Here is a 20,951-nt window from a genome sequence, read left to right as displayed (position 1 = left end):
TTTGACTAGCAAACCCACCCTTAAAGAGGAGCAAAAGAAAGTTCTCTAAATAAGGAAATGATAACAGAAGGAGGCTTGGAACTTCAGAAAAGAAAAAAGAACATCAAAATGGATAAAAATAGGGGTAACTATGATAGACTCATTAAGAAACTCTCATGAGTTTCTTAAATCATATTTGATTTTTGAAGCCACAATTATAACACCATCTGATGTGGTGCTCAATACCGAAGACAATCATATTTTTAAATTGAGAAGGCTAAGAAACTGTTTACACTTTACTTGAAGAGGCAAAACATTGATTCAAGGAGACTGTGGTAAGTTATAGATGTATCAAGTAACACCTACAGCAACCACTAATAAAACCATACAGAGCAATCATTTAAAAAACACTTTAAATAAATCAAGATGGAATTTTGAATATGTTCAAGTAACGCACAGAAAGATAAGAGAAACAGAAGATTGAGAAACAAAGGAAACAAACAAAAAATAAATAAAATGGCTGAGAAACTGTGACATCAATAATTGTCTTAAATGCAAATGATCTAAATATACCAGTTAAAAGCACAGATTAACAGAGTGGATTTAAAAAGTGTTCCAACAATATGCTATCTACAAGAAACTTACTTCAGTGAAACATAGGTAGATTGATAACAAAAGGACAGAAAAGGATATATTTGCAAATATTAATCAAAAAAGCGGCTGCGGTGCCTGGCTGGCTCGATCGGTAGAGCATGTGACTCTTGATCTCAGGGTTGTGAGTTCAAGCCCCACTTTGGGCGTGGAGCCTACTTAAAAAAAAAGTAGGAGTGGCTATATTAATATTAGATAAAACAGATTTCAGAGCAGAGAAAATTACTAGAGACAGAGACATTACCTTATGATAAAGGTTCAGTGCACCAGTGAGACATAATGATTTCAAATAGAAACACGTCAAAAAACAGTCTCAAAATACATGAAGCAAAAACTAATAGAGATAAAGTAGAACCTGACAAGTCCACAATTATAGTTGGGGTCTTCAACACCCCCTCTAGCAACTGACAGAACTACTAGCCAAAACCTCGGCAAGGACATAGAAGAACTGAACAATACAATCAACCAACAGGATCTAGTTGATGTGTATGTAAAGACTACTGCACCCACAATAGCAAATACACTGTTTTTCCAAGTGTGCATGGAGCATTCACCAGAGACGGACCATATTCTGGATCATAAAGCAAACCTCAAAAAACCTAGAAGAATTGAAATCATACTGAGTATATTTTCTGACTATAATGGAATCAAATTGGATGTCAGTAGTAGACAGTAGAAAATTATTCAGATTCTGAAATTAAACAAACCTTCCAAATAATCCAAAGAGAAAGTCTCAAAGGGAATATAAAGATATAGAGAATTGAATGAAAATGAAAATTCAACGTATCAAAATATGTGCCACACAGCAGAAGCCATATTATTAAGATGTCAGTTCTCCCCAAATTGATCTATAGAGCCAATGCAATTAAAAAATACCAGCAGTCTCTTGAAGAAATTGACAAACTGTTTCTAAAACCCATCCGAACAATCTAACGACCTAGAATAACCAAAACAATTTTGGAAAGAGTGAGAATAGAATTCAGAAAGAGACCCAACAAAAACAGTCAGCTGATTTTTGAAAGGTGCCAAGATGAAAAAAGGGAGATTTTTTTCAAGAAATGATGTTGGACAAAATAGATATCCACACAGGAAAAAATGAACATTGATCCTTACCTCCCATCACAGAAATTCACTCAAAATGGACCATGGCCCTAAGGTAAAATGTAAAGTAAAACCTAAAATCTAAAATTTCTAAAAGAAAACATAGAAGGGAATCTTTGTGAACTTGAGGTAGGCAAAGGTTACTTCAATAAAACATAAAAGAACATGAACCATACAAGAAATTGGGATGAACTGAACATCAAAATTTAAAATTTTTCTTCTTGAATGACATCATTCAAAAGAGAATAAAAATTGTACAGTATGGTGACTATGGTTTACAATACGATATTGCATATTAAAAGTTGCCAACACAGATCTCATCACAAGAAAAAAAAATTGTAACTGTGTGTGATGGATGTTAACTAAACTCACTATGGTGATCATTTTGCAATATAGACATGTATCAAATCATTCGGCTGTACTTCTAAAATTAATAAGGTGTTATATGTTAATTATGTCTCAATTTTAAAAAGGGAATAAAAAGACAAGACACAGACTTGTACAAAATATTTGCAACTCACATATCAAAGGACTTAAATCCAAAATACGTTTTAAAAAATCTTAAAAATCAGAAGACAAACATCCCGATTTAAAAATGGACAAAGGACTTGAAGAGACACTTTACAAAAGAAGATATATGGGTGGCCATTAAGCACATGAAAAGGTGCTCAAAATCATTAGTCATCAGAGAAATGCAAAGTAAGGCCACGATGGTACCATTACTTACCCATTAGAATAGCTAAACTCTAAAAAGCTGACCTTGTCAAATGTTAGTGAAGATTTGGAGCAAAGGGATTCTCATACACTGCCAGAGGAGGATATTAAACGGCATAGCTATCTTGAAAACATGTCATTTTCTTTAAAGTTAAGCATATACCTACCGTACATTCCATCTGTCCCAAACCTAAGAGAAACAAAATATGTCCATACAAAGACTTATAATCCATATTCACGGCAGCATTGCAATTCATTTGGAGTATCTACCACCAATTAAAAATACATAGTATCATATTTTGCTAAAGATCATACATAAAGGAAGGAAAGAAAGATATCCATCAACTCAGGTTAACAACCACCTCTGAGGGTAAAGGGAGAAGAAGGAAGTGGGTGAAGTCTTTAATGGTACCTATTAACATTTATTTCTGTGAAAAAACAACACTATCTGAAATAAATATAGCAAACTATATTAAAAATTGTTAAATTTACATGATACATGCCTGTTTCACTATTTTCTGTATATAGGTAAAATATTTTATAATTTAAAAATTGAATTGCTCTAAGAAAGACATTCTTTGCCTCTTCCAAATATTAAATGTATGGTATATTTCCCCCTTAAAATGGCTAATAGAGAAAATCAAAATACTTACCCGATTTTAAAAAGGTTTTGTGTTCTGCAATTTCGTCTTCGTCAGGCCTTTCAAATCTTACACGTGATCTTGGGATTAGCTTGTGGTCATGGGTAATTTGCTGTTGCAATTTTTTTCCAAGGGACCAAATTAATGCAGGCCCCTGGGTTTTCTTCTCCAAGTTGCTTACATGATTATGGTGAATATATATATACGATAGAGCTGTCCAGATCCCAAATGTCAAGGATCCATAGAATAAACACTGAATTATGACACCTCTCATTGTAAACCTAGCATTTTTGAAGGTCCATTTTTAAATTTCCTAAGTCAGAAGAATTTAAGAGAAACTATATTAGATATCTCAATGATTTATAGATCATCTACTTGGCTTAAATTCAATTTTCAGTGTCTTAAGAACAGGATCGTTTTGATATGTATTTACCCATATACTTGGATGAGATAAAGTATATCTTGTTTTTTATTAGTGAAAACTCTTAAAGATTTTTATTTATTTGACCAAGAGAGACACAGCGAGAGAGGGAACACAAGCAGGGGGAGTGGGAGAGGGAGAAGCAGCCTTCCGCGGAGCGGGGAGCCCGACGCGGGGCTCGATCCCAGGACCCTGGGACCATGACCTGAGCCGAAGGCAGACACTTAACGACTGAGCCACCCAGGTGCCCCTAGTGAAAACTCTTAAGACTGATATTCAGAAGATCACTTAACATCAAAATGTGTAACATGCTTATAAAACATACACTCATTTAAAGTAATTGCCACATACTCCTGAGCCTACAGCTAAAGGAAATACAGTGAAAGCAGGTTTACTCATCCCTTATTCATGCTCAATCCATCTTGGAGGGTTAACCTAAATCTCTATTTTTAAAAATCTGATTAGACACCAATTCAAAAACATAAAAAAAACACACTGTTCTCATGCTGGAAGGAAAGTGGGCAATGATAACTGGTCCAGCACTGATGGGACTATGAAATGGTACCACCATTTTAGCAGTGATCCAGTTCAGGGGAATTTAAGCAAATGGTATGCTAATGCGTTTCTATCCCTAGGAACATGCCCTGAAGAGACTCTCACATGTATCATGAGGTCTGTGCAAGAATGTTTACTGCACAGGGGCGCCTGGGTGGCTCACGTGGTTAAGCTTCTGCCATCAGCTCAGGTCATGATCTCAGGGTCCTGGGATGGAGTCCTGCCTGGGGCTCCTTGCTCAGCAGGGAGCCTGCTTCTCCCTCTGCCTCTGCCCCTCCCCCTGCTCATGCTCTCTCTCTCTCTCTCTCTGACAAATAAACAAATAAATCTTAAAAAAAAAAAAAAAGAATTTACTGCAGTAATGTTTGTAGTCGAAACTACATGCAACTCAAGTTTCCCTCAAGAGGAGAATTAATAAAGTGAACTATTCCCTCAACACAGGAAACAGATCAACTGGAGCTACATGTATCAATATTGTAAACACGATAAGGTCACACAAAAAACCAATCAGGGTGTGATGCATGTTTTCCATGCATATGGAAAACACGAAAAGCACGCAACTGTTTATGGGTACACCTGTATGCAGCAAATGTTGGGGAAAACCCAAATGGTTTTCCATTGGAAAACCCAGCAGGCAAATGGTCCACCAAATTTAGGATGTGATTACTCCCCCGGGGGGGAGGGCACTGGGAAGAGGGAAGAGCTCCTACTGTGTTCTTAACACTTATTTTTTTTTAATCTCTTAAGTAAATGTGGCGAAATTATAAGGTTTGATAAAGCTTGATGATGTGTCCACAAGTGTTCATATTTTTCTCTGTATTTCCCTTTTGTGGGAAATATTTCCTAATTTATCAAAAAGGAAAAGTCTTGAGAAGCTTCCTTTAGAAATGACAGATTGAAAATGTGTGTCTGTGCCTTTCCTCTTGACACAATTGTGAATAAAAACAAATCTAAAAACTCCCCTGGGAAAAGAGTGGTAGAGGGAAGCTCAGTGCACTTGAGATTTCAACACAGGTTTGGAAGACTGGAAGCTGCTGGACGTGAGGTAACAAGCGGGAAGCCGGAGGAAGCCAGGACCCCACGTGCACAGGGAGGGGACTCTGAGGTGGAACCCCAGGGCAGCCAGGGCACTGGAGGTGCAGGCAGGTCAGATGCAGAGTGGGGAGGCTTCAGGGAGACCACATATTTATACACACAGCAGTCAACTCTCTTCACCCCTCTCTGTGCCTTAAAGTCAAGGTGGGAGCCTGGCAATTTCTTCTCTGGAGACATGGGACTGAGGAGGCTCAGCCTCTACAGAAGGAAGGTCAGGGCTGAAGTCAAGGGGGTCCCTTGGATCCAGAAGGTTTGATCACCCTGCACACTTCCCCATTTCACACACAGGCTCCCGGCAGCCAGGTCGCTATACCTGAGGTAGGAGACAGGAGAATTGTTCTATGGTGAGAAGATAGGTCCCCCACATTGAAATGGAGTGCCCAAAAAAGCAGCTAGCCCCATGTGTCACTTGAAGATAGTGCACCTGTGGCCATGGTCAGAGATTCCCACCAGTGGGTTAGTGTCTCATTTTTCAACTGGAAGAGAAAGCTGTTATGCACTGAGTTGTGTCCTTCCTAAAATCATATGTTGAAGTACTGGCTCCTAAAAAGACCCATATGTTGAAGTACTGGCTCCTAAAAAGACCCTAAAAAGAGGTAACTGAGTTTAAATGAGGCCACAAGGGTGGGCTGTAATCCAATTGGACCAGTGTCCTTGTAAGAGGAGGAAGAGACACCTGGGGTGCATGCCCCAGAGGAAAGGCCATCTGCAAGCCAAGGAGAGAAGCCTCAGAGGAAAGCAGCCCTGCTGGCACCTTGATGTTGAATTTCTAGCCTCCAGAATGGAGGGAAATAAATTCTGTTGTTTAAGCGCCACCTGTCCCCCACCCCCAGTCTGTGGCATTTTGTTATAAGAGCCCTAGCAAACTGATACAAATGCCAAGGATTGACCTAGGCATTTGAAGAAAACCTCCAGAAAGAGGGAAAATACACATAGAACCAGGAAAGGGGAACAAATAAATGAGAGCTTTCAAAAAATCAAAACAATGGTTTTGATTGCTCACAGAGAGTCAAGAAGACACTATTCCCATAAAACCAGGGAAGCAGGCTATGATAAAGAAAACATTACAGAACAAGAAAAGGTTGCTGAAACCTAAAACATGATGGGGAAAACTAAAAAAAAATATTAGAAGGTTGGAAAATAGTGTGAAAGGAATATTCTGGAAGGCATAACAATATGACATAAGGGAAAACATAAGAAAACATGGAGAGATGTGGTATTTCATTCTAGGAGGTATAACATCTAACTAGTAAAAAGAGTTCCACAAGGTGATCAGAGAAAAATGGAGGACAGGAAATTATTAAATAAGTAATATGAGTATTTTCCCCAGAACTAAAACGGCTCACAAAATGCCCAATGCAATGAACGTAAAAGTATCCTAAAAGCTTCCAGGTGCAGAAGAAACAGTTGACATACAGGAAGAGTTTCAGAAGGATATCAAACTTCTCAACAAAAACACTGGGTTCTTATTTCTTTTAAAGATTTATTTATTTATTTTAGAGAGAGAGCACACAAACTGGAGGGAGAGAAAGTCTCAAGCAGACTTCCTGCTGAGTGCAGAGCCCAAGGCAGGGCTCAATCTCACAACCCTGAGATCACGACCTGAGCCAAAACCAAGAATCAGAGGCTTAACCGACTGAGCCACAGAGATGCCCCAACACTGGGTTCTTAAAGACTATAGAGAAATGGCTTCATAATGGTATTTCACCTAGAATTCTTTAGTCAAATTTTAATTAAGCTTGAGAGAGGAATAAAGATATTTTCAGATCTGTAAAGGACTCAGAAAGAATTACACTCCATGTGTTCTTTTTTGGGAGACTACATGTGGATTGCAAATGCCAACAAAACAAAGAGTAAACAAAGAAGACATGGCCCAGGGTGGTGGATCCAACCCGGGAGAGAGGCAGAGATGGCCCCAGAGGGTGGCTGTGCTGGGGGGGGCCCCAGAAGGCGGCTGTCCACATTGGAAGAGGCTACAGTGAACTCTGGCACTCCACCCCTCCCCAAAAATGAGATGGGTCAAAAATATATCAGATTTGATAGATGATATGGGGTGGGAAAATATAAGTAGATGACTTATCTGATGGTAAAAATTAAGGAATGATATTTGTAGAGTGATGTAACACACTGGCTATAGATTCATAAGGAAAATAAGATTCTAAAAAATGGAAGTCGTGTAAGAAAAATGAAGTTGATATGTGAAATAAGCCAAGAAGTAGAAGCCTAAGAATATTATTTAAAATATGAAGGCAACTGTCCTACGAAATATATTAAAAGAGTTGAAAGTCATTGCTTTTGGGGAGTTGTACTGAGGATTAGGGTGGAAACTGGGCAGGGGCCTGCTGACTCTGTAAGATTTTGTTTTTATTTTAGGCTTTTTTAATGTATGCATTACTTTAACAAAAAAATTAAAAATGGAGATTACACACAGTACCTATCAAATGGCACCAATGCTTGTAAACACATGCATAGAGCAGCCCCTTCTCGCCCACCCCAACCCTTTAAATAACGTGACAGCCTGGCAGGGGAAGAGGGAATCAAGGATATGAGCCTCCTGAGCTCTCCAGTATCACCCTCTTTCTAGGACCCTCTGGTGTGGGTCCTCTCCACGCTCTGATTCTTCCAAGTGTCTTCCTGCATCTGACCATTTTGTATTGTCTCCCATTTTTATCCCATTTCTCTGACTGGAGGAAAGAGTCTGGTTTCCACAGTTTTGACCTTAGGCATGCACTAGGAACAAGACTGCATACGTGCTCTAGCTTTTACTGCCCTTTTTTTTTTTTTTTTTTTTTAGAGTGAGAGAGAGCACCAGAGCAGGGTGAGGGGCAAAGGGGCAGAGGGAGAAGCAGACTCCCTGCTGAGCAGGGAGCCCGATGTGGGGCTCATCCCAGGACCCTGGGATCATGACCTGAACCTAAGGCAGACGCTTAACCACTGAGCCACCGGCTCTTACTGCTCTTGTTCACATTAGAGACCATTCCTGCCCCACAGAACCCAGTACTCTCAACAAGTGCATGGCATCAAACCACCAGGGCAGCACCTTGCCCCCCCAAAGAGACCCGAACACACCTAGATACAATGTCTTATGCAGTGGTGCTATGTGGTGCCACTAGATCCTACCTTGGGGCTGGGGCGCCCATTCCACCCTACTAACTCGAGTACTGGCTCACAGCCGAGTCCCTTCCCCAGACTTACCTTTGATGGGGCAAGCTGCTTTGCCCTAGGTTCCCCCTCCCTGAGAGAACTCGTGTTTAAAGACTGGCTGATGGGCCCAACTGCCTTGTTTCAACTTGGGATGACTCTGCAGACCCATCCAGCCCAGAGCTGCCCATGGGACTGACAGAGGTCCCTCCTGCAACCACATCACAGTCTAGCCTCTTTCTCTTGTGAAAATAAAAGGAAATCTCCTTTAGAAGGGAGTCAGGAGGCTGCAGGGGGAGCCCTCCTGCCCAGCACTCCTTGTCAACTGCAGACCCAACAGGAAAAGGGGCACCTTGTAGGGTTAGTATTTTATCATCCCAGCAAGAGGAAGGAAAGTTTCCTTCTCCCCTGGCCCAGCGGATGAGGTTCTGTGACGACAGCCCAGCCAATGAGGGACAGTCACAGCTCAGCCAATGAGGAACTGTAACTACAGCCCAGCCAATGAGGGACAGTCACTGCTCAGTCAATGAGGGATTGTGATATGGCCCAAATGAATTTTTTATTACCGCCTTCTCAACTTCCCCCTTATTCTATAAAAGACCATTCTTCTGTTTGTTCTGCAGACTTGCTTAAGATTATGCTATAGCTTTCTTGTCCTGGGTTGCAAGTCTCTGCTATTCCTCAAACCCATTTTTGCTGACAAAATAGCTAGTGGTTTTATTTTTAAGGTTAACACTCTGCTTGACCCAGTTTCCTTCACTTGCAGGTGTTGGCTCCCAAACCGATGCCAATAAAGTACCTGCATGCAAATCTCTGTCTCTGAGCCTGTTTCCAAAGGAACTGGAGCTACAACAGTTGGTAGTGGGGGTGGTCCTGGGAAACAGACACCAAAATGGGATTTGGGGGCTGGATCACCCCTAGCCGCCTGGCCCTTAAGACCCCATTGCTGGTGGGAAGGCGGTGCTCTAACAGCCGCTGGTGGGCTGAAGCAACGCGCTTTGTCCAACTTCACTGGTGGGGAATTGGGATGGAATACTGGTGGAAAGGAACGTTCTGGTTGGGGCATTTGAGAGATGGGGGCAGGGAGTAGCAAGTATAAAAACCGTGGAATCGGGGGCCTGGGTCGCTCAGTTGGTTAAGCGTCTGCGTTTGGCTGGGGTCATGATCTCTGGGTCCTGGGATCCAGTCTGTGTAGGGCTCCCTGCTCAGTGGGGAGTCTGCTTCTCCCTCTCCCTCTGCCCCTGCTCGTGCGCGCGCTCTCTCTCTCAAATAAAAAAAATTAAAACATACACACCAAAAAAACCTGTGGAATCAAAAGGGCTGCTGTTGGATGCTACAGATGCATTTGAGAAAGGCAATGAAAGGCTGAGGGTGATTAGTCCCCACTTGAAGGCGAACTTTCAATCTGGCCTCCTTAGCGACACATAAAGAGACTCTCATCTACGTGGGAAGGGCAGAGAAAGCTGAGAACCGGGTGCAGGGCTTGGTGGTAAGGGAAGGTGGCTTCCTCAGATCTGGCTCTTCTGTCCAGCGAGAGAGGGAGGCGCTGAGACTCGGGACGGGGGTGTATGGGTGGAGCGCCACGGGGCCCCACCCTCTGGGCCTATAGGAATGGCCCACTCACCCCTGTTAAAGGCCAGCTCTGCTCCTTTGCTTTAGGATGCTTCAAAAGCAACACATGCCCTCCCTCCGGACGGCCCCTCCCCCTACCCAGTCCCCTCCTGGCCACCTGATCAATAACTAGGTTCAAGTTACAGCATAGCCTGGCTGGGAAGGTCTGGGCCCAGCTCAGAGAGGAAAGAAAGTGTCCCCAAGGAACTGCAGAACCTCCCCCCCGCCCCGCCCCCAGGCATCAGGACCCAATGGAATCAGGGGCCCGTGCATGGGCTTAGTCATGAGGATCCTAGATCAGGGGAGGGGGTGTAAAACTGGATTGGGTGTTTATTCATATTGGAGCGTTCCAAGACATAGGCTTTTACACCCTGACAAAATCCTCATTGCACGGTGAAGTCTCCTTGATTGGACGAATTACACTTTAAAAGAGAAATCTTTGGGGTGCCTGGGGGACTCAGTCAGTTAAGTGTCTGCTTTTAGCTCAGGTCATGATCCCAGGTCCTGGGATTGAGCCCCTCATCGGGCTCCCTGCTCAGCGGGGAGCCTGCTTCTCCCTCTGCCTCTGCCTGCCGCTCCCCCTGCTTGTGCTCTCTCTCTCTCTCTCTCAAATAAATAAATAAATAAAATCTTTAAAAAATAAAAACGAAATCTTTGATTATGCAAAGAAAAAGTGTCAAATGTTTAAGAGGAGAAGGTAGCCTCTGACTGGGGGAAATGGATGGACGGAAACGAGCGGGAAGAGAACGAAGCTGGTTAACTTCTATTATCGCCACTACTGACAATAAGTGTCGCCTGCTGAGACCATTTTAACTTCCACCAAACACCAAAAGCAATTAGAAACTAAGGAAGAAAGTAAGCGAGGGGAGGCACCCAAATTGAATGGACAACATATGCATGTGGGTTCATGATAGGGTTAGTGCTGGAGAAGGAAATAAATCCATATTCTCTAGGAGGATTCTACCATATTAAGAAAATTTGGAGGAAATCCTCTACATGTGAACACTTAGGAAAATTACCCGCGTCCAATTTTTGTATTCTTACGAATGTGAGTTTTCTTATACTACAGTTTCTTAAAGCAGAGCTCCCCCTGGCTCTCTGGACTATGCGCCTCACCTCTCTCCCCATCTCCGCCCCCATCCCCACCCCCACTCCCACCAAATGCACAAATGCGCATACACAGGTACACACTGAAAAACCGAAACCCTAAACTAAATCTGGATTCAGTTATTGGGTTTGTTTTAAAGTGTCTTTTCAGAGTCAGAAAAACAGGCTATGCTTTAGATGATGTCACAATTAAATTTTCTATAAATAATTAGATTTTCGAGAACTGAAGTCATTATAAATGCCCAGCCTACCTCTAGAGTGGCATAATCCACCCTGGTAGCCATAACCTCTTTTTTAAAACTCAAATCTTCTTTCTTTTTTAAGATTTTATTTTATTTATTTATTTGACAGAGAGAGACACAGCGAGAGAGGGAACACAAGCCGGGGGAGAGGGAGAGGGAGAAGCAGGCTTCCCGCCAAACAAGGAGCCCTGTGCGGGGCTCGATCCCAGGACTCTGGGATCACGACCTGAGCCGAAGGCAGACGCTTAACGACTGAGCCACCCAGGCGCCCCAAAACTCAGATCTTCTTAATTCTAATCCCCAGAGCCAGCCTTCCATTCAAGATTCAGTGATTTGATGCGCGGCTTCCACTGATTCCGGATGGAAGGAGCCCCCCAACGTTGTTCCCACTTTTCAGCACACCGAGCCCCCCCACCTACCATTAAGACATTGACTGCTCTGTAGTTGATAAATTATCTAAGCTGAGTCACAGGTGAAATTAGGCAGGAGTCTAGGTTGAATGATCTGAAAGACGAGATATTTTTCTGAATGGCTGACTTTATAGTGCCTGGATTCTGAGCACATAGCTGACTGGGCAGAGCTGCCCTGCCTGCCTGGTATTACACAAGATGCAGCATCGAGTGTGTCACAAAGCCCTTGTGATGTCACATGGGGCATCGCCAGCAGCCAGGGGCCCCTGCCTGGAAGCTCCGAGCAGCAGGTAGAATCCGGAACTTCCAGAGTTCAAAGGGTCCTTCCAGAGAGTCAGAATCCTCATTCCTCAGCCACGGAAATAGGAAAAGCCTCATCTTGGGCAAAATCTAGGCTAGATCTCATTTTTAGCTTTTTTTTTTTTTTAAATCAACATGAAAAAAAGAAGCTTTCAGAATACCTCAAGGGACTCAAAGATGAACCAAAGGGTTGTTTGGCCGCCTTTTAATTTTTTACTCTATATTAATATCTAGATATTAGTACATGAGTTCAGCCAAACACTTGTGAAATGTCTTCTTAACATGTCTGAGCAGATTTGACCTTTCCCCCACTGAGGAGGCTGACTCTGTTTAGCCTGGGACCAGACATCTGCTTCAAAGTACGTGAGAGGCAGGGGTGGGGGTGGGGAGGGCGGGGGTGGGGGGGGGTGGGGGAGGATGAGCTGGGTTCTTCCTGGAGGACCAGGAATGAGAGAACAGAGCACATGCTAGACGTCCAGTGTTTTTCTGTAGGTATAAGGGACATAGAAGTCATGGTGCTACCCAGGGGTTGCTGAAGAGAGACAGAATAATCATGTGAGAAATTAGGGGGAGATGCAAGATAAGAAGTGTATTGAGTTGCTACCGCCTGGTGTCCCAAAGAACCGAGAGTCAGGGGGCACAGTTATCAGAACCAATTCATAAGGGGGAAAGGATAAGGCAGCAAAAAAAATCAAAAGGCACAGAACAAAGTTATGACCCTAGGCAGGTAGCTGGTAGGAGCTGATGAGAGGAGGTTCGGAAGTGGAAGATGAAAACTGCAGAGGGTAAGGAACGTGGGGGAGAGAGTAAGGTGCATTTGTGACAAGGACAGTCAATTCCATGGGAGTGACCAGAAAGCCTGGAACCTTCCCTATGAGTAAAAACAAAGTAGGAGGCTGAAACAGTGCATGTTTTATCTCAAATTAGCAGGCAAGTTTTCTCGTAGGCGATCTTAATTAAACAAGTATAGGAGAAACGAAGCAGCCCTGAGTTTTACTCTCAGTTTGAGAAGGAAAAGGGAAACGTATCTTACCTTATGATAGGTTAAAACTTCAAATTGAGAGCCAGGAAAACCATCTTCTTTCTGGGCTTGTGTCTTCTGAGGGATAAAAGCAATGCTTAAAACAAAGGGGAGCAAAAAAACCCACAACAGAACAAAAAACAAAGCGTAGAGAAACAGAAATAGGGAATGCAAATCAAAAGAAAACAGGCAAAAACATTTGAGTATAAAATTTGCCAATTATTGCATACCATCCCAAGCATTTTGGGGGGACTGTAAGCACTTGGAGGAGAAGGTCCCAGACTAGTCCATCTCTGCTCTCCATGACGCTGTACCTAACATGTGATATGTGCTGGTTGACTTTCACTAAATAAATCCTCAAGTAACTGTGACTCCTAAGACAAAGGAATTGGTAACCAATGCCAAAATGTGAATATCTTTGGGGGTAAAAAGGAAACAGAAGGAGGGAGGAAGGAAAAAGGGCATTAAAAATTAACGAAGTAACCTTAGTCTCAGCCCTGCCTGGCTCCCTCCCACCAGCCCAATTGGGCTCATTCCTCTAAAAACTCTCTTCTGACTGATTCTTTGCTCCAGCGACAAAGGCCTACAAACCCTCCCCACACACTGCTCTTACCTCGAAATTCCTCCATAACCTATTGGTCAAACTCACCAACCCATGTTCTTTGTCCTAAGAACCCTTCAGAAGAATCCAGTCCCCATCCACTCTGGTTCCCAGCCATTCAAAGCATCCACTGCAACCATCCTTTGGATCTCTGTCCATCTCAGGGTCCAAATAGCATTTCCCTCAATAACCATGTAGTAAGCTTTTCCCATGGAAGTGGGCAGTTATCTTAGGCAACTCACAAGCGGGGTTGTGACTTGAGAGGTTCCCTCTAGAAATTAATGGTGTGCCGTCTTAGAGTGTGGGGGATTATTGTGGGCCCAGGGCTGGGGCTGTGGAGTTGGGGAGAAGGGAGAATCTGGTAATAAAGGCCAGACAGAGACCTGCCTTTGGCTAATAGCCAAGGAGGTCCATCTTATTTGGTAGATCATGTACTGATTGCTTCTGTCACAAACCAGTGTTTTGTTTATTTGATTCAAGGTTATAACACTTAGTACAAGACAAAGGAATGTGTAAGCAAGGACAAGATGTGAATACTTGGGCGTGGGGGAAGATGCTTTTCATCTTCAGGTACCTACCTCCTGGTTAAAGTAGCTAAAGGCACTGTGTCCTGAGACCTGTGGTCGTCTATACCAGGGACACAAAGAAAGCATCTGAAAATTCCTATCCTAGAGTGGCTCACATCTCCAATAGGGAAGAAGACATTGTTCAAGACATTGGTTCAAATTCTATTAATAGATTTGGCCAAATGAGATCAGTTGCCCTGGATAAATAATACCAAAATTGCTTTTGGTAGATGTCTATCAATAGCCTCTTGAGTGAGCAATCAGTTTTGTCTTCAATTCATTTAAAAAAAGCCCAAATCACAATCTTTGGTTCTGAGAGGCCAAGAATATCTGCCAAAGATGCTCTAAAGATGAGAATTACATAAATTCTAGGGCCCTAGGTTAGTTATTCAAAATATTAATAACTTAATGAGAAATAGCCTATTTGGAGACTTCTGATGTGGGTAGCTCGGTTCACATGGAGAATAAGAATCTTTTTATACAGCATTATTCAGAATAGCTGAAACATGGAAGTAACCCAAGTGTCCATCCGTGGATGAATGAGTACGCAAAAGGTGCTATCCACATACGATGGAATCTTATTCAGCCTTAAAAAGGAATAACGTGGGGCGCCTGGGTGGCTCAGTCATTAAGCGTCTGCCTTCGGCTCAGGTCATGATCCCAGGGTCCTGGGATTGAGCCCCGCATTGGGCTCCCTGCTCAATTGGGAGCCTGCTTCTCCCTCTCCCACTCCCCCTGCTTGTGTTCCCTCTCTCGCTGGGTCTCTCTCTGTAAAATAAATAAATAAAATCTTGAGGGAAAAAAAAAGGGAAGGATGTTCTGACACCTGCTACAACATGGATGAATTTTGAGGATGTTATATTAAGTGAAATAAACCAGCCATAAAAAGACAAGTACTGTATGATTTCACTTACATGTTAAGAGTAGTCAAAATCATAAAGAAAGTAGAAAGGTGGTTGCCAGGGGCTTGGGGAGGGATGGGGAGGGGTGTGGGGAGTTCTTGTTCAGTTTTACAAGATGACGAGAGTTCTGGAGATGGATGGTGGAGATGGAGATACATAATGCATTTTATACCCCTGAACTGTATACTTAAAAATGGCTAAGATGATAAATTTTATGTCGTATGTATTTTACCACACATAACAAACTGGGGAAAAAGGTACATGAAGTGATTTATATTCTTTGACTTATGCTAAGAAAACTACCCCTCTCACCTGCTATGCTCTTGATGGGTTTTTTGAAGTTTTTCACTTCCATACCCACACTTTTGGCTTCCTGTCGACTTCCTGTAATGCTTGTTAACATTCACTTCTGGTTTGCTTCGACTGCTCTGTTTCGGGCGTCATTTTCTTTTTAACTAAAGCAAACATTAAAACCTTGAATATACAATGGACGTATTTTTGTAAAATATATAGGCTAAAACCAAAACAAAAGCAGACAAGCACCCTAGCGTTTTTCTCCTGTAAGTAGATGTCCAACCTTCAATGAAATATCAGGCTCCTTTGATTTCTGGAATACTTAAGTCCTTCTCTTACTTAAAATAAAAGGGGGAAGTTTCTTTAGAAAATGTGCAAAACCAAGAGACAAAACATGACGCACAGCTCTACTTGGGGGCTGAGCAGAGAGCAGCTGCAGAGTATAGAATACGTTTCCCTTGTCTCCTTTTCTTTCACCCGACTCTCATTTCTGTTTTTCTCTTTGTTTCCAGTCAGCTACCTGGCTGTCACCTCGGATAATATGGTCCTCGCCACCTCTGCAGAATATATCCTGGTATTCATACGATCACCACACCGGATTGAAAGCTCGGCCAAGCACAGGGGAAAGCAGGTTTCCATCATAAAACGATCACTGATTCCTAGTAATTGAAGGGAAAGCTAATATATAATTTAAAAAATACAGTTTTCCAATATGATTCTCTAACAGGGATGTGTTTTCCCCCGTAGGTATCTGGATGCCTTAGTTTCTGTTTTTCTCCCTTCTTACCCCCGGTTCATTTTATTGCTTTTCCTAACTTATACATTCGTGTTACATATGTTCTTGTGTATGTATGCTGACTTTCATAATTTAAAAAATTAAATGCAAATTCTTCTCCCATTCTGTGGGTTGCCTCTTTGCTTTGTTGACTGTTTCCTTTGCTGTGCAGAAGATTTTTATCTTGATGAAGTCTCAAGAGTTCATTTTTGCTTTTGTTTTACTAGCTTTTGGAGATGTATCTTGAAAGAAGTTGCTGTGGCCCATGGCAAAGAGGTTACTGCCTATGTTCTCCTCTAGGATTTTGATGGATTCCTGTCTCACATTGAGGTCTTTCATCCATTTTGAGTTTATCTTTTTGTAGGGTGTTAGAGCATGGTCGGGTTTCATTCTTCTGTATACAGCTGTCCAATTTTCACAGCACCATTTATTGAAGAGCCTACAGATAAAGGGCTGGTATCCAAGATCTATAAAGAACTTCTCAAACTCAATACCCAAAAAACAAATAATCAAGTCAAAAAATGGGCAGAAGACATGAACAGACACTTCTCCAAAGAAGACACACAAATGGCTAACAGACACATGAAGAAATGTTCATCATCATTAGCCATCAGGGAAATTCAAATCAAAACCACATTGAGATACCACCTCACACCAGTTAGAATGGCAAAAACGGACAGGGCAAGAAGCAACAAATGTTGGAGGGGTTGTGGAGAAAGGGGAACCCTCTTACACTGTTGGTGGGAATGCAAGTTGGTACAGACACTTTGGAAAACAGTGTGGAGGTTCCTCAAAAAATTAAAAATAGAGCTACCCTATGACCCAGCAATTGCACTACTGGGTATTTACCCCAAAGACACAGATGTAGTGAAAAGAAGGGCCATATGCACCCCAATGTTCATAGCAGCAGTGTCCGCAATAGCCAAACTGTGGAAAGAGCCGAGATGCCCTTCACCAGATGAATGGGTAAAGAAGATGTGGTCCATATATACAATGGAATATTACTCAGCCATCAGAAAGGATGAATACCCAGCTTTTACATCAACATGGATGGGACTGGAGGAGATTATGCTAAGTGAAATAAGTCAAGCAGAGAAAGGCAATTATCATATGATTTCACTCATTTGTGGAACCTAAGGAATACCATGGAGGACATTAGGAGAAGAAAGGGAAAAATGAAGGGGGGTAATCGGAGGGAGAGATGAACCATGAGAGACTATGGACTCTGAGAAACAAACTGGTGGTGTTAGGGGGGCGGGGGGGGATGGGTTAGCCTGGTGATGGGTATTAAGGAGGGCACGCACTGCATGGAGCACTGGGTGTTATACGAAAACAATGAATCGTGGATCACTACATCAAAAACTAATGATGTATTGTATGGTGACTAACATAACGTAATAAAACAAAATAAAATAAAAAGAATTTCCATCGAATTTTATCAAATGCTAAAAAAAAAAAATTAAACGGTGGATCCCTTCTTCTCTCTCTCAGCTCTCAGCAACCAGACGGATAGGCTGCTGTGGGAGGGGCGTCTCCCCTCCATCCCTCTCTACCCTGCCGGGGGGGGGGGGGCGGGGGGGGCGGCGAGTCTTTACAGGTGTTTGCACACAGCTCTGGGTCAGGTTTAGTGATGCTTTGCTGCTTGTTATCTTTGTGGCCTCGGGCAGATTCCTGGACTGCTCTGGTTTCTTGTAAACAGGATAATGCCTGCCTCAGAAGACCGTTGTCATTACCAAAACATTCTCGCTAAGGCAGCTAATGCGGCTAACAAGGTGCTCAGTTAATGGTGGGGATTGGTCCTGCCACCTGGCTGCCCTCTGGCAGATGAGAGAGAGACAGGAAGGTAGGGGGCTGTAAATAGTGCAATCCTTTCGAGAGCTACTTGGCAATATGGAGAAAAGTTGCACATATGCACCAAACATGATGACCCAGCAATCCGCCCTTAGGATGTACCTTAGAGAAATATACACTTACGTACCAGGAGGTGAGTGTAAGAATGCTGGGTACGACCTTGCTTGTTGTGGGGAAAATTCAAAACAACCTCATAAACCAGATAAAGGAATTGGTAAATATACTGTGGTATTCATACGATCAGCAATATACGGGAGAGGGGCGCCTGGGTGGCTCAGTCGTTAAGCGTCTGCCTTCGGCTCGGGTCATGATCCCGGGGTCCTGGGATCGAGCCCCGCATTGGGCTCCCTGCTTCGCGGGAAGCCTGCTTCTCCCTCTGCCACTCCCCCTGCTGTGCTCTCTCTCACGCGCACTCTCTCTCTCAAATAAATAAAATCTTTAAAAATATACATATACGGGGGAGGAAAATGAGAGAAAATGAACCACAAGGATAAACTTCACCTGTATAACACGGAGGGAGAAGAACAAATTGTAAAGAACACACCCGATGTGATAGCGTCCCTCATGAAGTTGAGAAGGTGAAAAACAATAGTTTGTATCGTCTTGACACACATGTATGTAGGGAAATATAAAAATACGTGTGGGAGTAATGAATACCAATTCAGAGTAACTGTTACCCGGGGGAGAAGGCGTGTGCAGAAAGGGAGGGTACACAGGGGCCCTCAACTTTTCTATTTTAGTTTAAAAAAAAAGATTTACAGTACATATGTGGCAAAATAAGATTTCATAAAGCTGGTGTGGGGGTGCATGGGTATTTTCATATTCTCTACATACTTTTTATAGATTTACCACATTTCATAATAAAAACAATGAAAGGTCCCAATGAACTCAGAGGATTCACAGAAATTGATTCCTTATCATCTACGAGATTCTTCATCCCGTCTCTTAGATATAATTGGTGTGTTTTATTCCGTCGATGGCCCACAAGAGGGAGATCTAGAACAGTTCAGCAACCAGATGTGTAGCTGTATAAACTTCTACGAGGACGCACACCATCTTGGGCAGCTTTGCTGGAACTCCTCTGGCTGAGGCAGGGCACTTTTAACACTCTTAGAAATCTACAGAGCAACCATTCGTGGTAAAGAAGACACATCGCAGGGTGCGGTGGTGTTAACAGTGTTTAAAACATGCAGTTTCATGAGATGGTTGCAGAGAACAAAGCACAGGGCAGCAAGAGGAAAATAGATCAGTGGGGTGCAGAAGCAGGGGGGACACACGGTGTCCTTGGGAGCCTGTGGCCAGGCCCTCGGGGGCTGCTACCCTGGGACAGCACGGGAAACCAGAAACTCCTGCTGTTTATTCATGGGACACCGAGAAATACCGACATAGCTATTCTCGTCACTGTACCTACAGAAGTACAAGTGGTGATAAGCACATCCGTCTTGTAACTGTGATTGAAACTTTCCATTAGGAGCACCGCCTCAAAGATGTAAAGTACATATAGTGATTTGCAAGCTTTTCTGTTAATATTTCTGTTACTTATTCATTTTTTTAAAGATTTATTTATTTTAGAGGGGGAGGGGCAGAGGCGGTGAGAGAGAGGGAGAGAATCTCAAGCAGACTCCCTGCTGAGCGTGGAGCCCAATGTGGGGCTCGATCCTAGGACCCTGAGATCATGACCTGAGTCGAAATCAAGACTTGGATGCTTAACTGACTGACCCAGGCGCCCCTCTGCTACTTATTCATTTTTTAAATCAGCTGCCAAAGGTTTTATTAAAAATTGTGGAGGATACATAAATTAGGAACAGTCATTGGTGTCTCTGTGAACTTGAAAGAAACTGCCATTACTTTTGGCCATTATTATTAATGCTTCTTCACCTCTGGGTGGGGACCTCCTAGTCTACCTCAATAGCAATCTCATCTCCAGGAGCAAGCACCATGCCTGATACATCACTGGCACTCAGAAAATGTTTGTTGAATTAATTCTATAGCCAAGCGTTCGTTGGCAGACGAACGGAGAAGCAAAGTGCGGTCTATACACGCATGGAATAGTATCTAGCCTTCAAAAGGAAGGTGCCAGAACATGGATGAAGCTTGAGGACGTGCTGCGATGTGCAATAAGCCAGTCACAAATGCTGTGTGATTGCACTCATATGAGGTACCTGGAGACAGAAAATTCCTAGAGACAGAGAGTAGAAGGGTGGCTGCCAGGGGTGGGGGAGGGGAATGGGGCATTAGTGTTTCATGGGGACAGAGTTATATTCTGGGAAGATGAAAAGGTTCTGGAGAAGGATGGTGGTGATGGTTGCACAACAGTGTGAATGTACTTAACACTACTGAACTGCACAGTTAAAAGTGGTTAAAACAGTAATTTCATGTATATTTTATTACGATTTAAAAATAAATATGGAAAGATGAATGCTATGGAGAGAAACAACTGGGGAGAGTCAAATTCTTCTGTTCAGGCAAAACACGCCGTGTTCCATCCAGGAAAGGCTCTGGACGGTTCTAAACTAGGGAAGTGGGTCATCCCGGCCCACTAGAGGATGGAGCTGAGCTGCAAAGTGGTGTGATTTGGAGCTTGTCGAGCTGTCTCCTCACTGGGCCCTTCCGGGGAAAGGTAGGGGCAGGCTGAAGCTGCGCTCCCCTCTAAACTCAGGAAGCTGAATCTGGCTCCGGGTCCTATCACGTCTGGTCCTGCCTCCCCCAAACATGGCCCCTTTGGGGTTATCACCAAGAGATCCTATGAACAACAGAAACCAAAGAGGAAACGTGAGAAGCCACCTAGTGATTCAAAGTGTCCCAGGTAAGTGGGGTCACAGAAGCCATTGAGTGGCGCGCGAGGCGCAGTGAGGGAAGAACAGTGAGGTCTTGGCGCTGAGGTCCCGGACTGCGGCTTCCTTCCTTGCCGCCCAAACTCAGCAGGGCACAAGTTCGAAGGTGCACAGAACACTGCCCCCACCTGAGAAACAG

General features: G+C 43.2%; 1 protein-coding gene across 1 annotated transcript in view; it reads right to left on the bottom strand.

Moving 5' to 3' along the window:
- GALNTL5 (polypeptide N-acetylgalactosaminyltransferase like 5) overlaps positions 1 to 11,864 on the bottom strand; it is a 64,913-nt gene extending 53,049 nt beyond the window's left edge. The window contains exons 1-2 of the mRNA XM_027574196.2: positions 11,678 to 11,864; positions 3,099 to 3,399 (exon numbers count right to left, since the gene is read on the bottom strand). Of these exons, the coding sequence (XP_027429997.1) occupies positions 3,099 to 3,360 (262 nt within the window). The 5' untranslated portion in view covers positions 3,361 to 3,399; positions 11,678 to 11,864. The remainder of the gene's footprint in view (positions 1 to 3,098; positions 3,400 to 11,677) is intronic.
- Positions 11,865 to 20,951: the final 9,087 nt, after the last annotated feature.

This window comes from Zalophus californianus, chromosome 12 (genome assembly GCF_009762305.2).
Source record: "Zalophus californianus isolate mZalCal1 chromosome 12, mZalCal1.pri.v2, whole genome shotgun sequence".
In the NCBI taxonomy this organism is placed as follows: domain Eukaryota; kingdom Metazoa; phylum Chordata; class Mammalia; order Carnivora; family Otariidae; genus Zalophus; species Zalophus californianus.
This window is presented reverse-complemented; position numbering and strand designations above follow the sequence as displayed.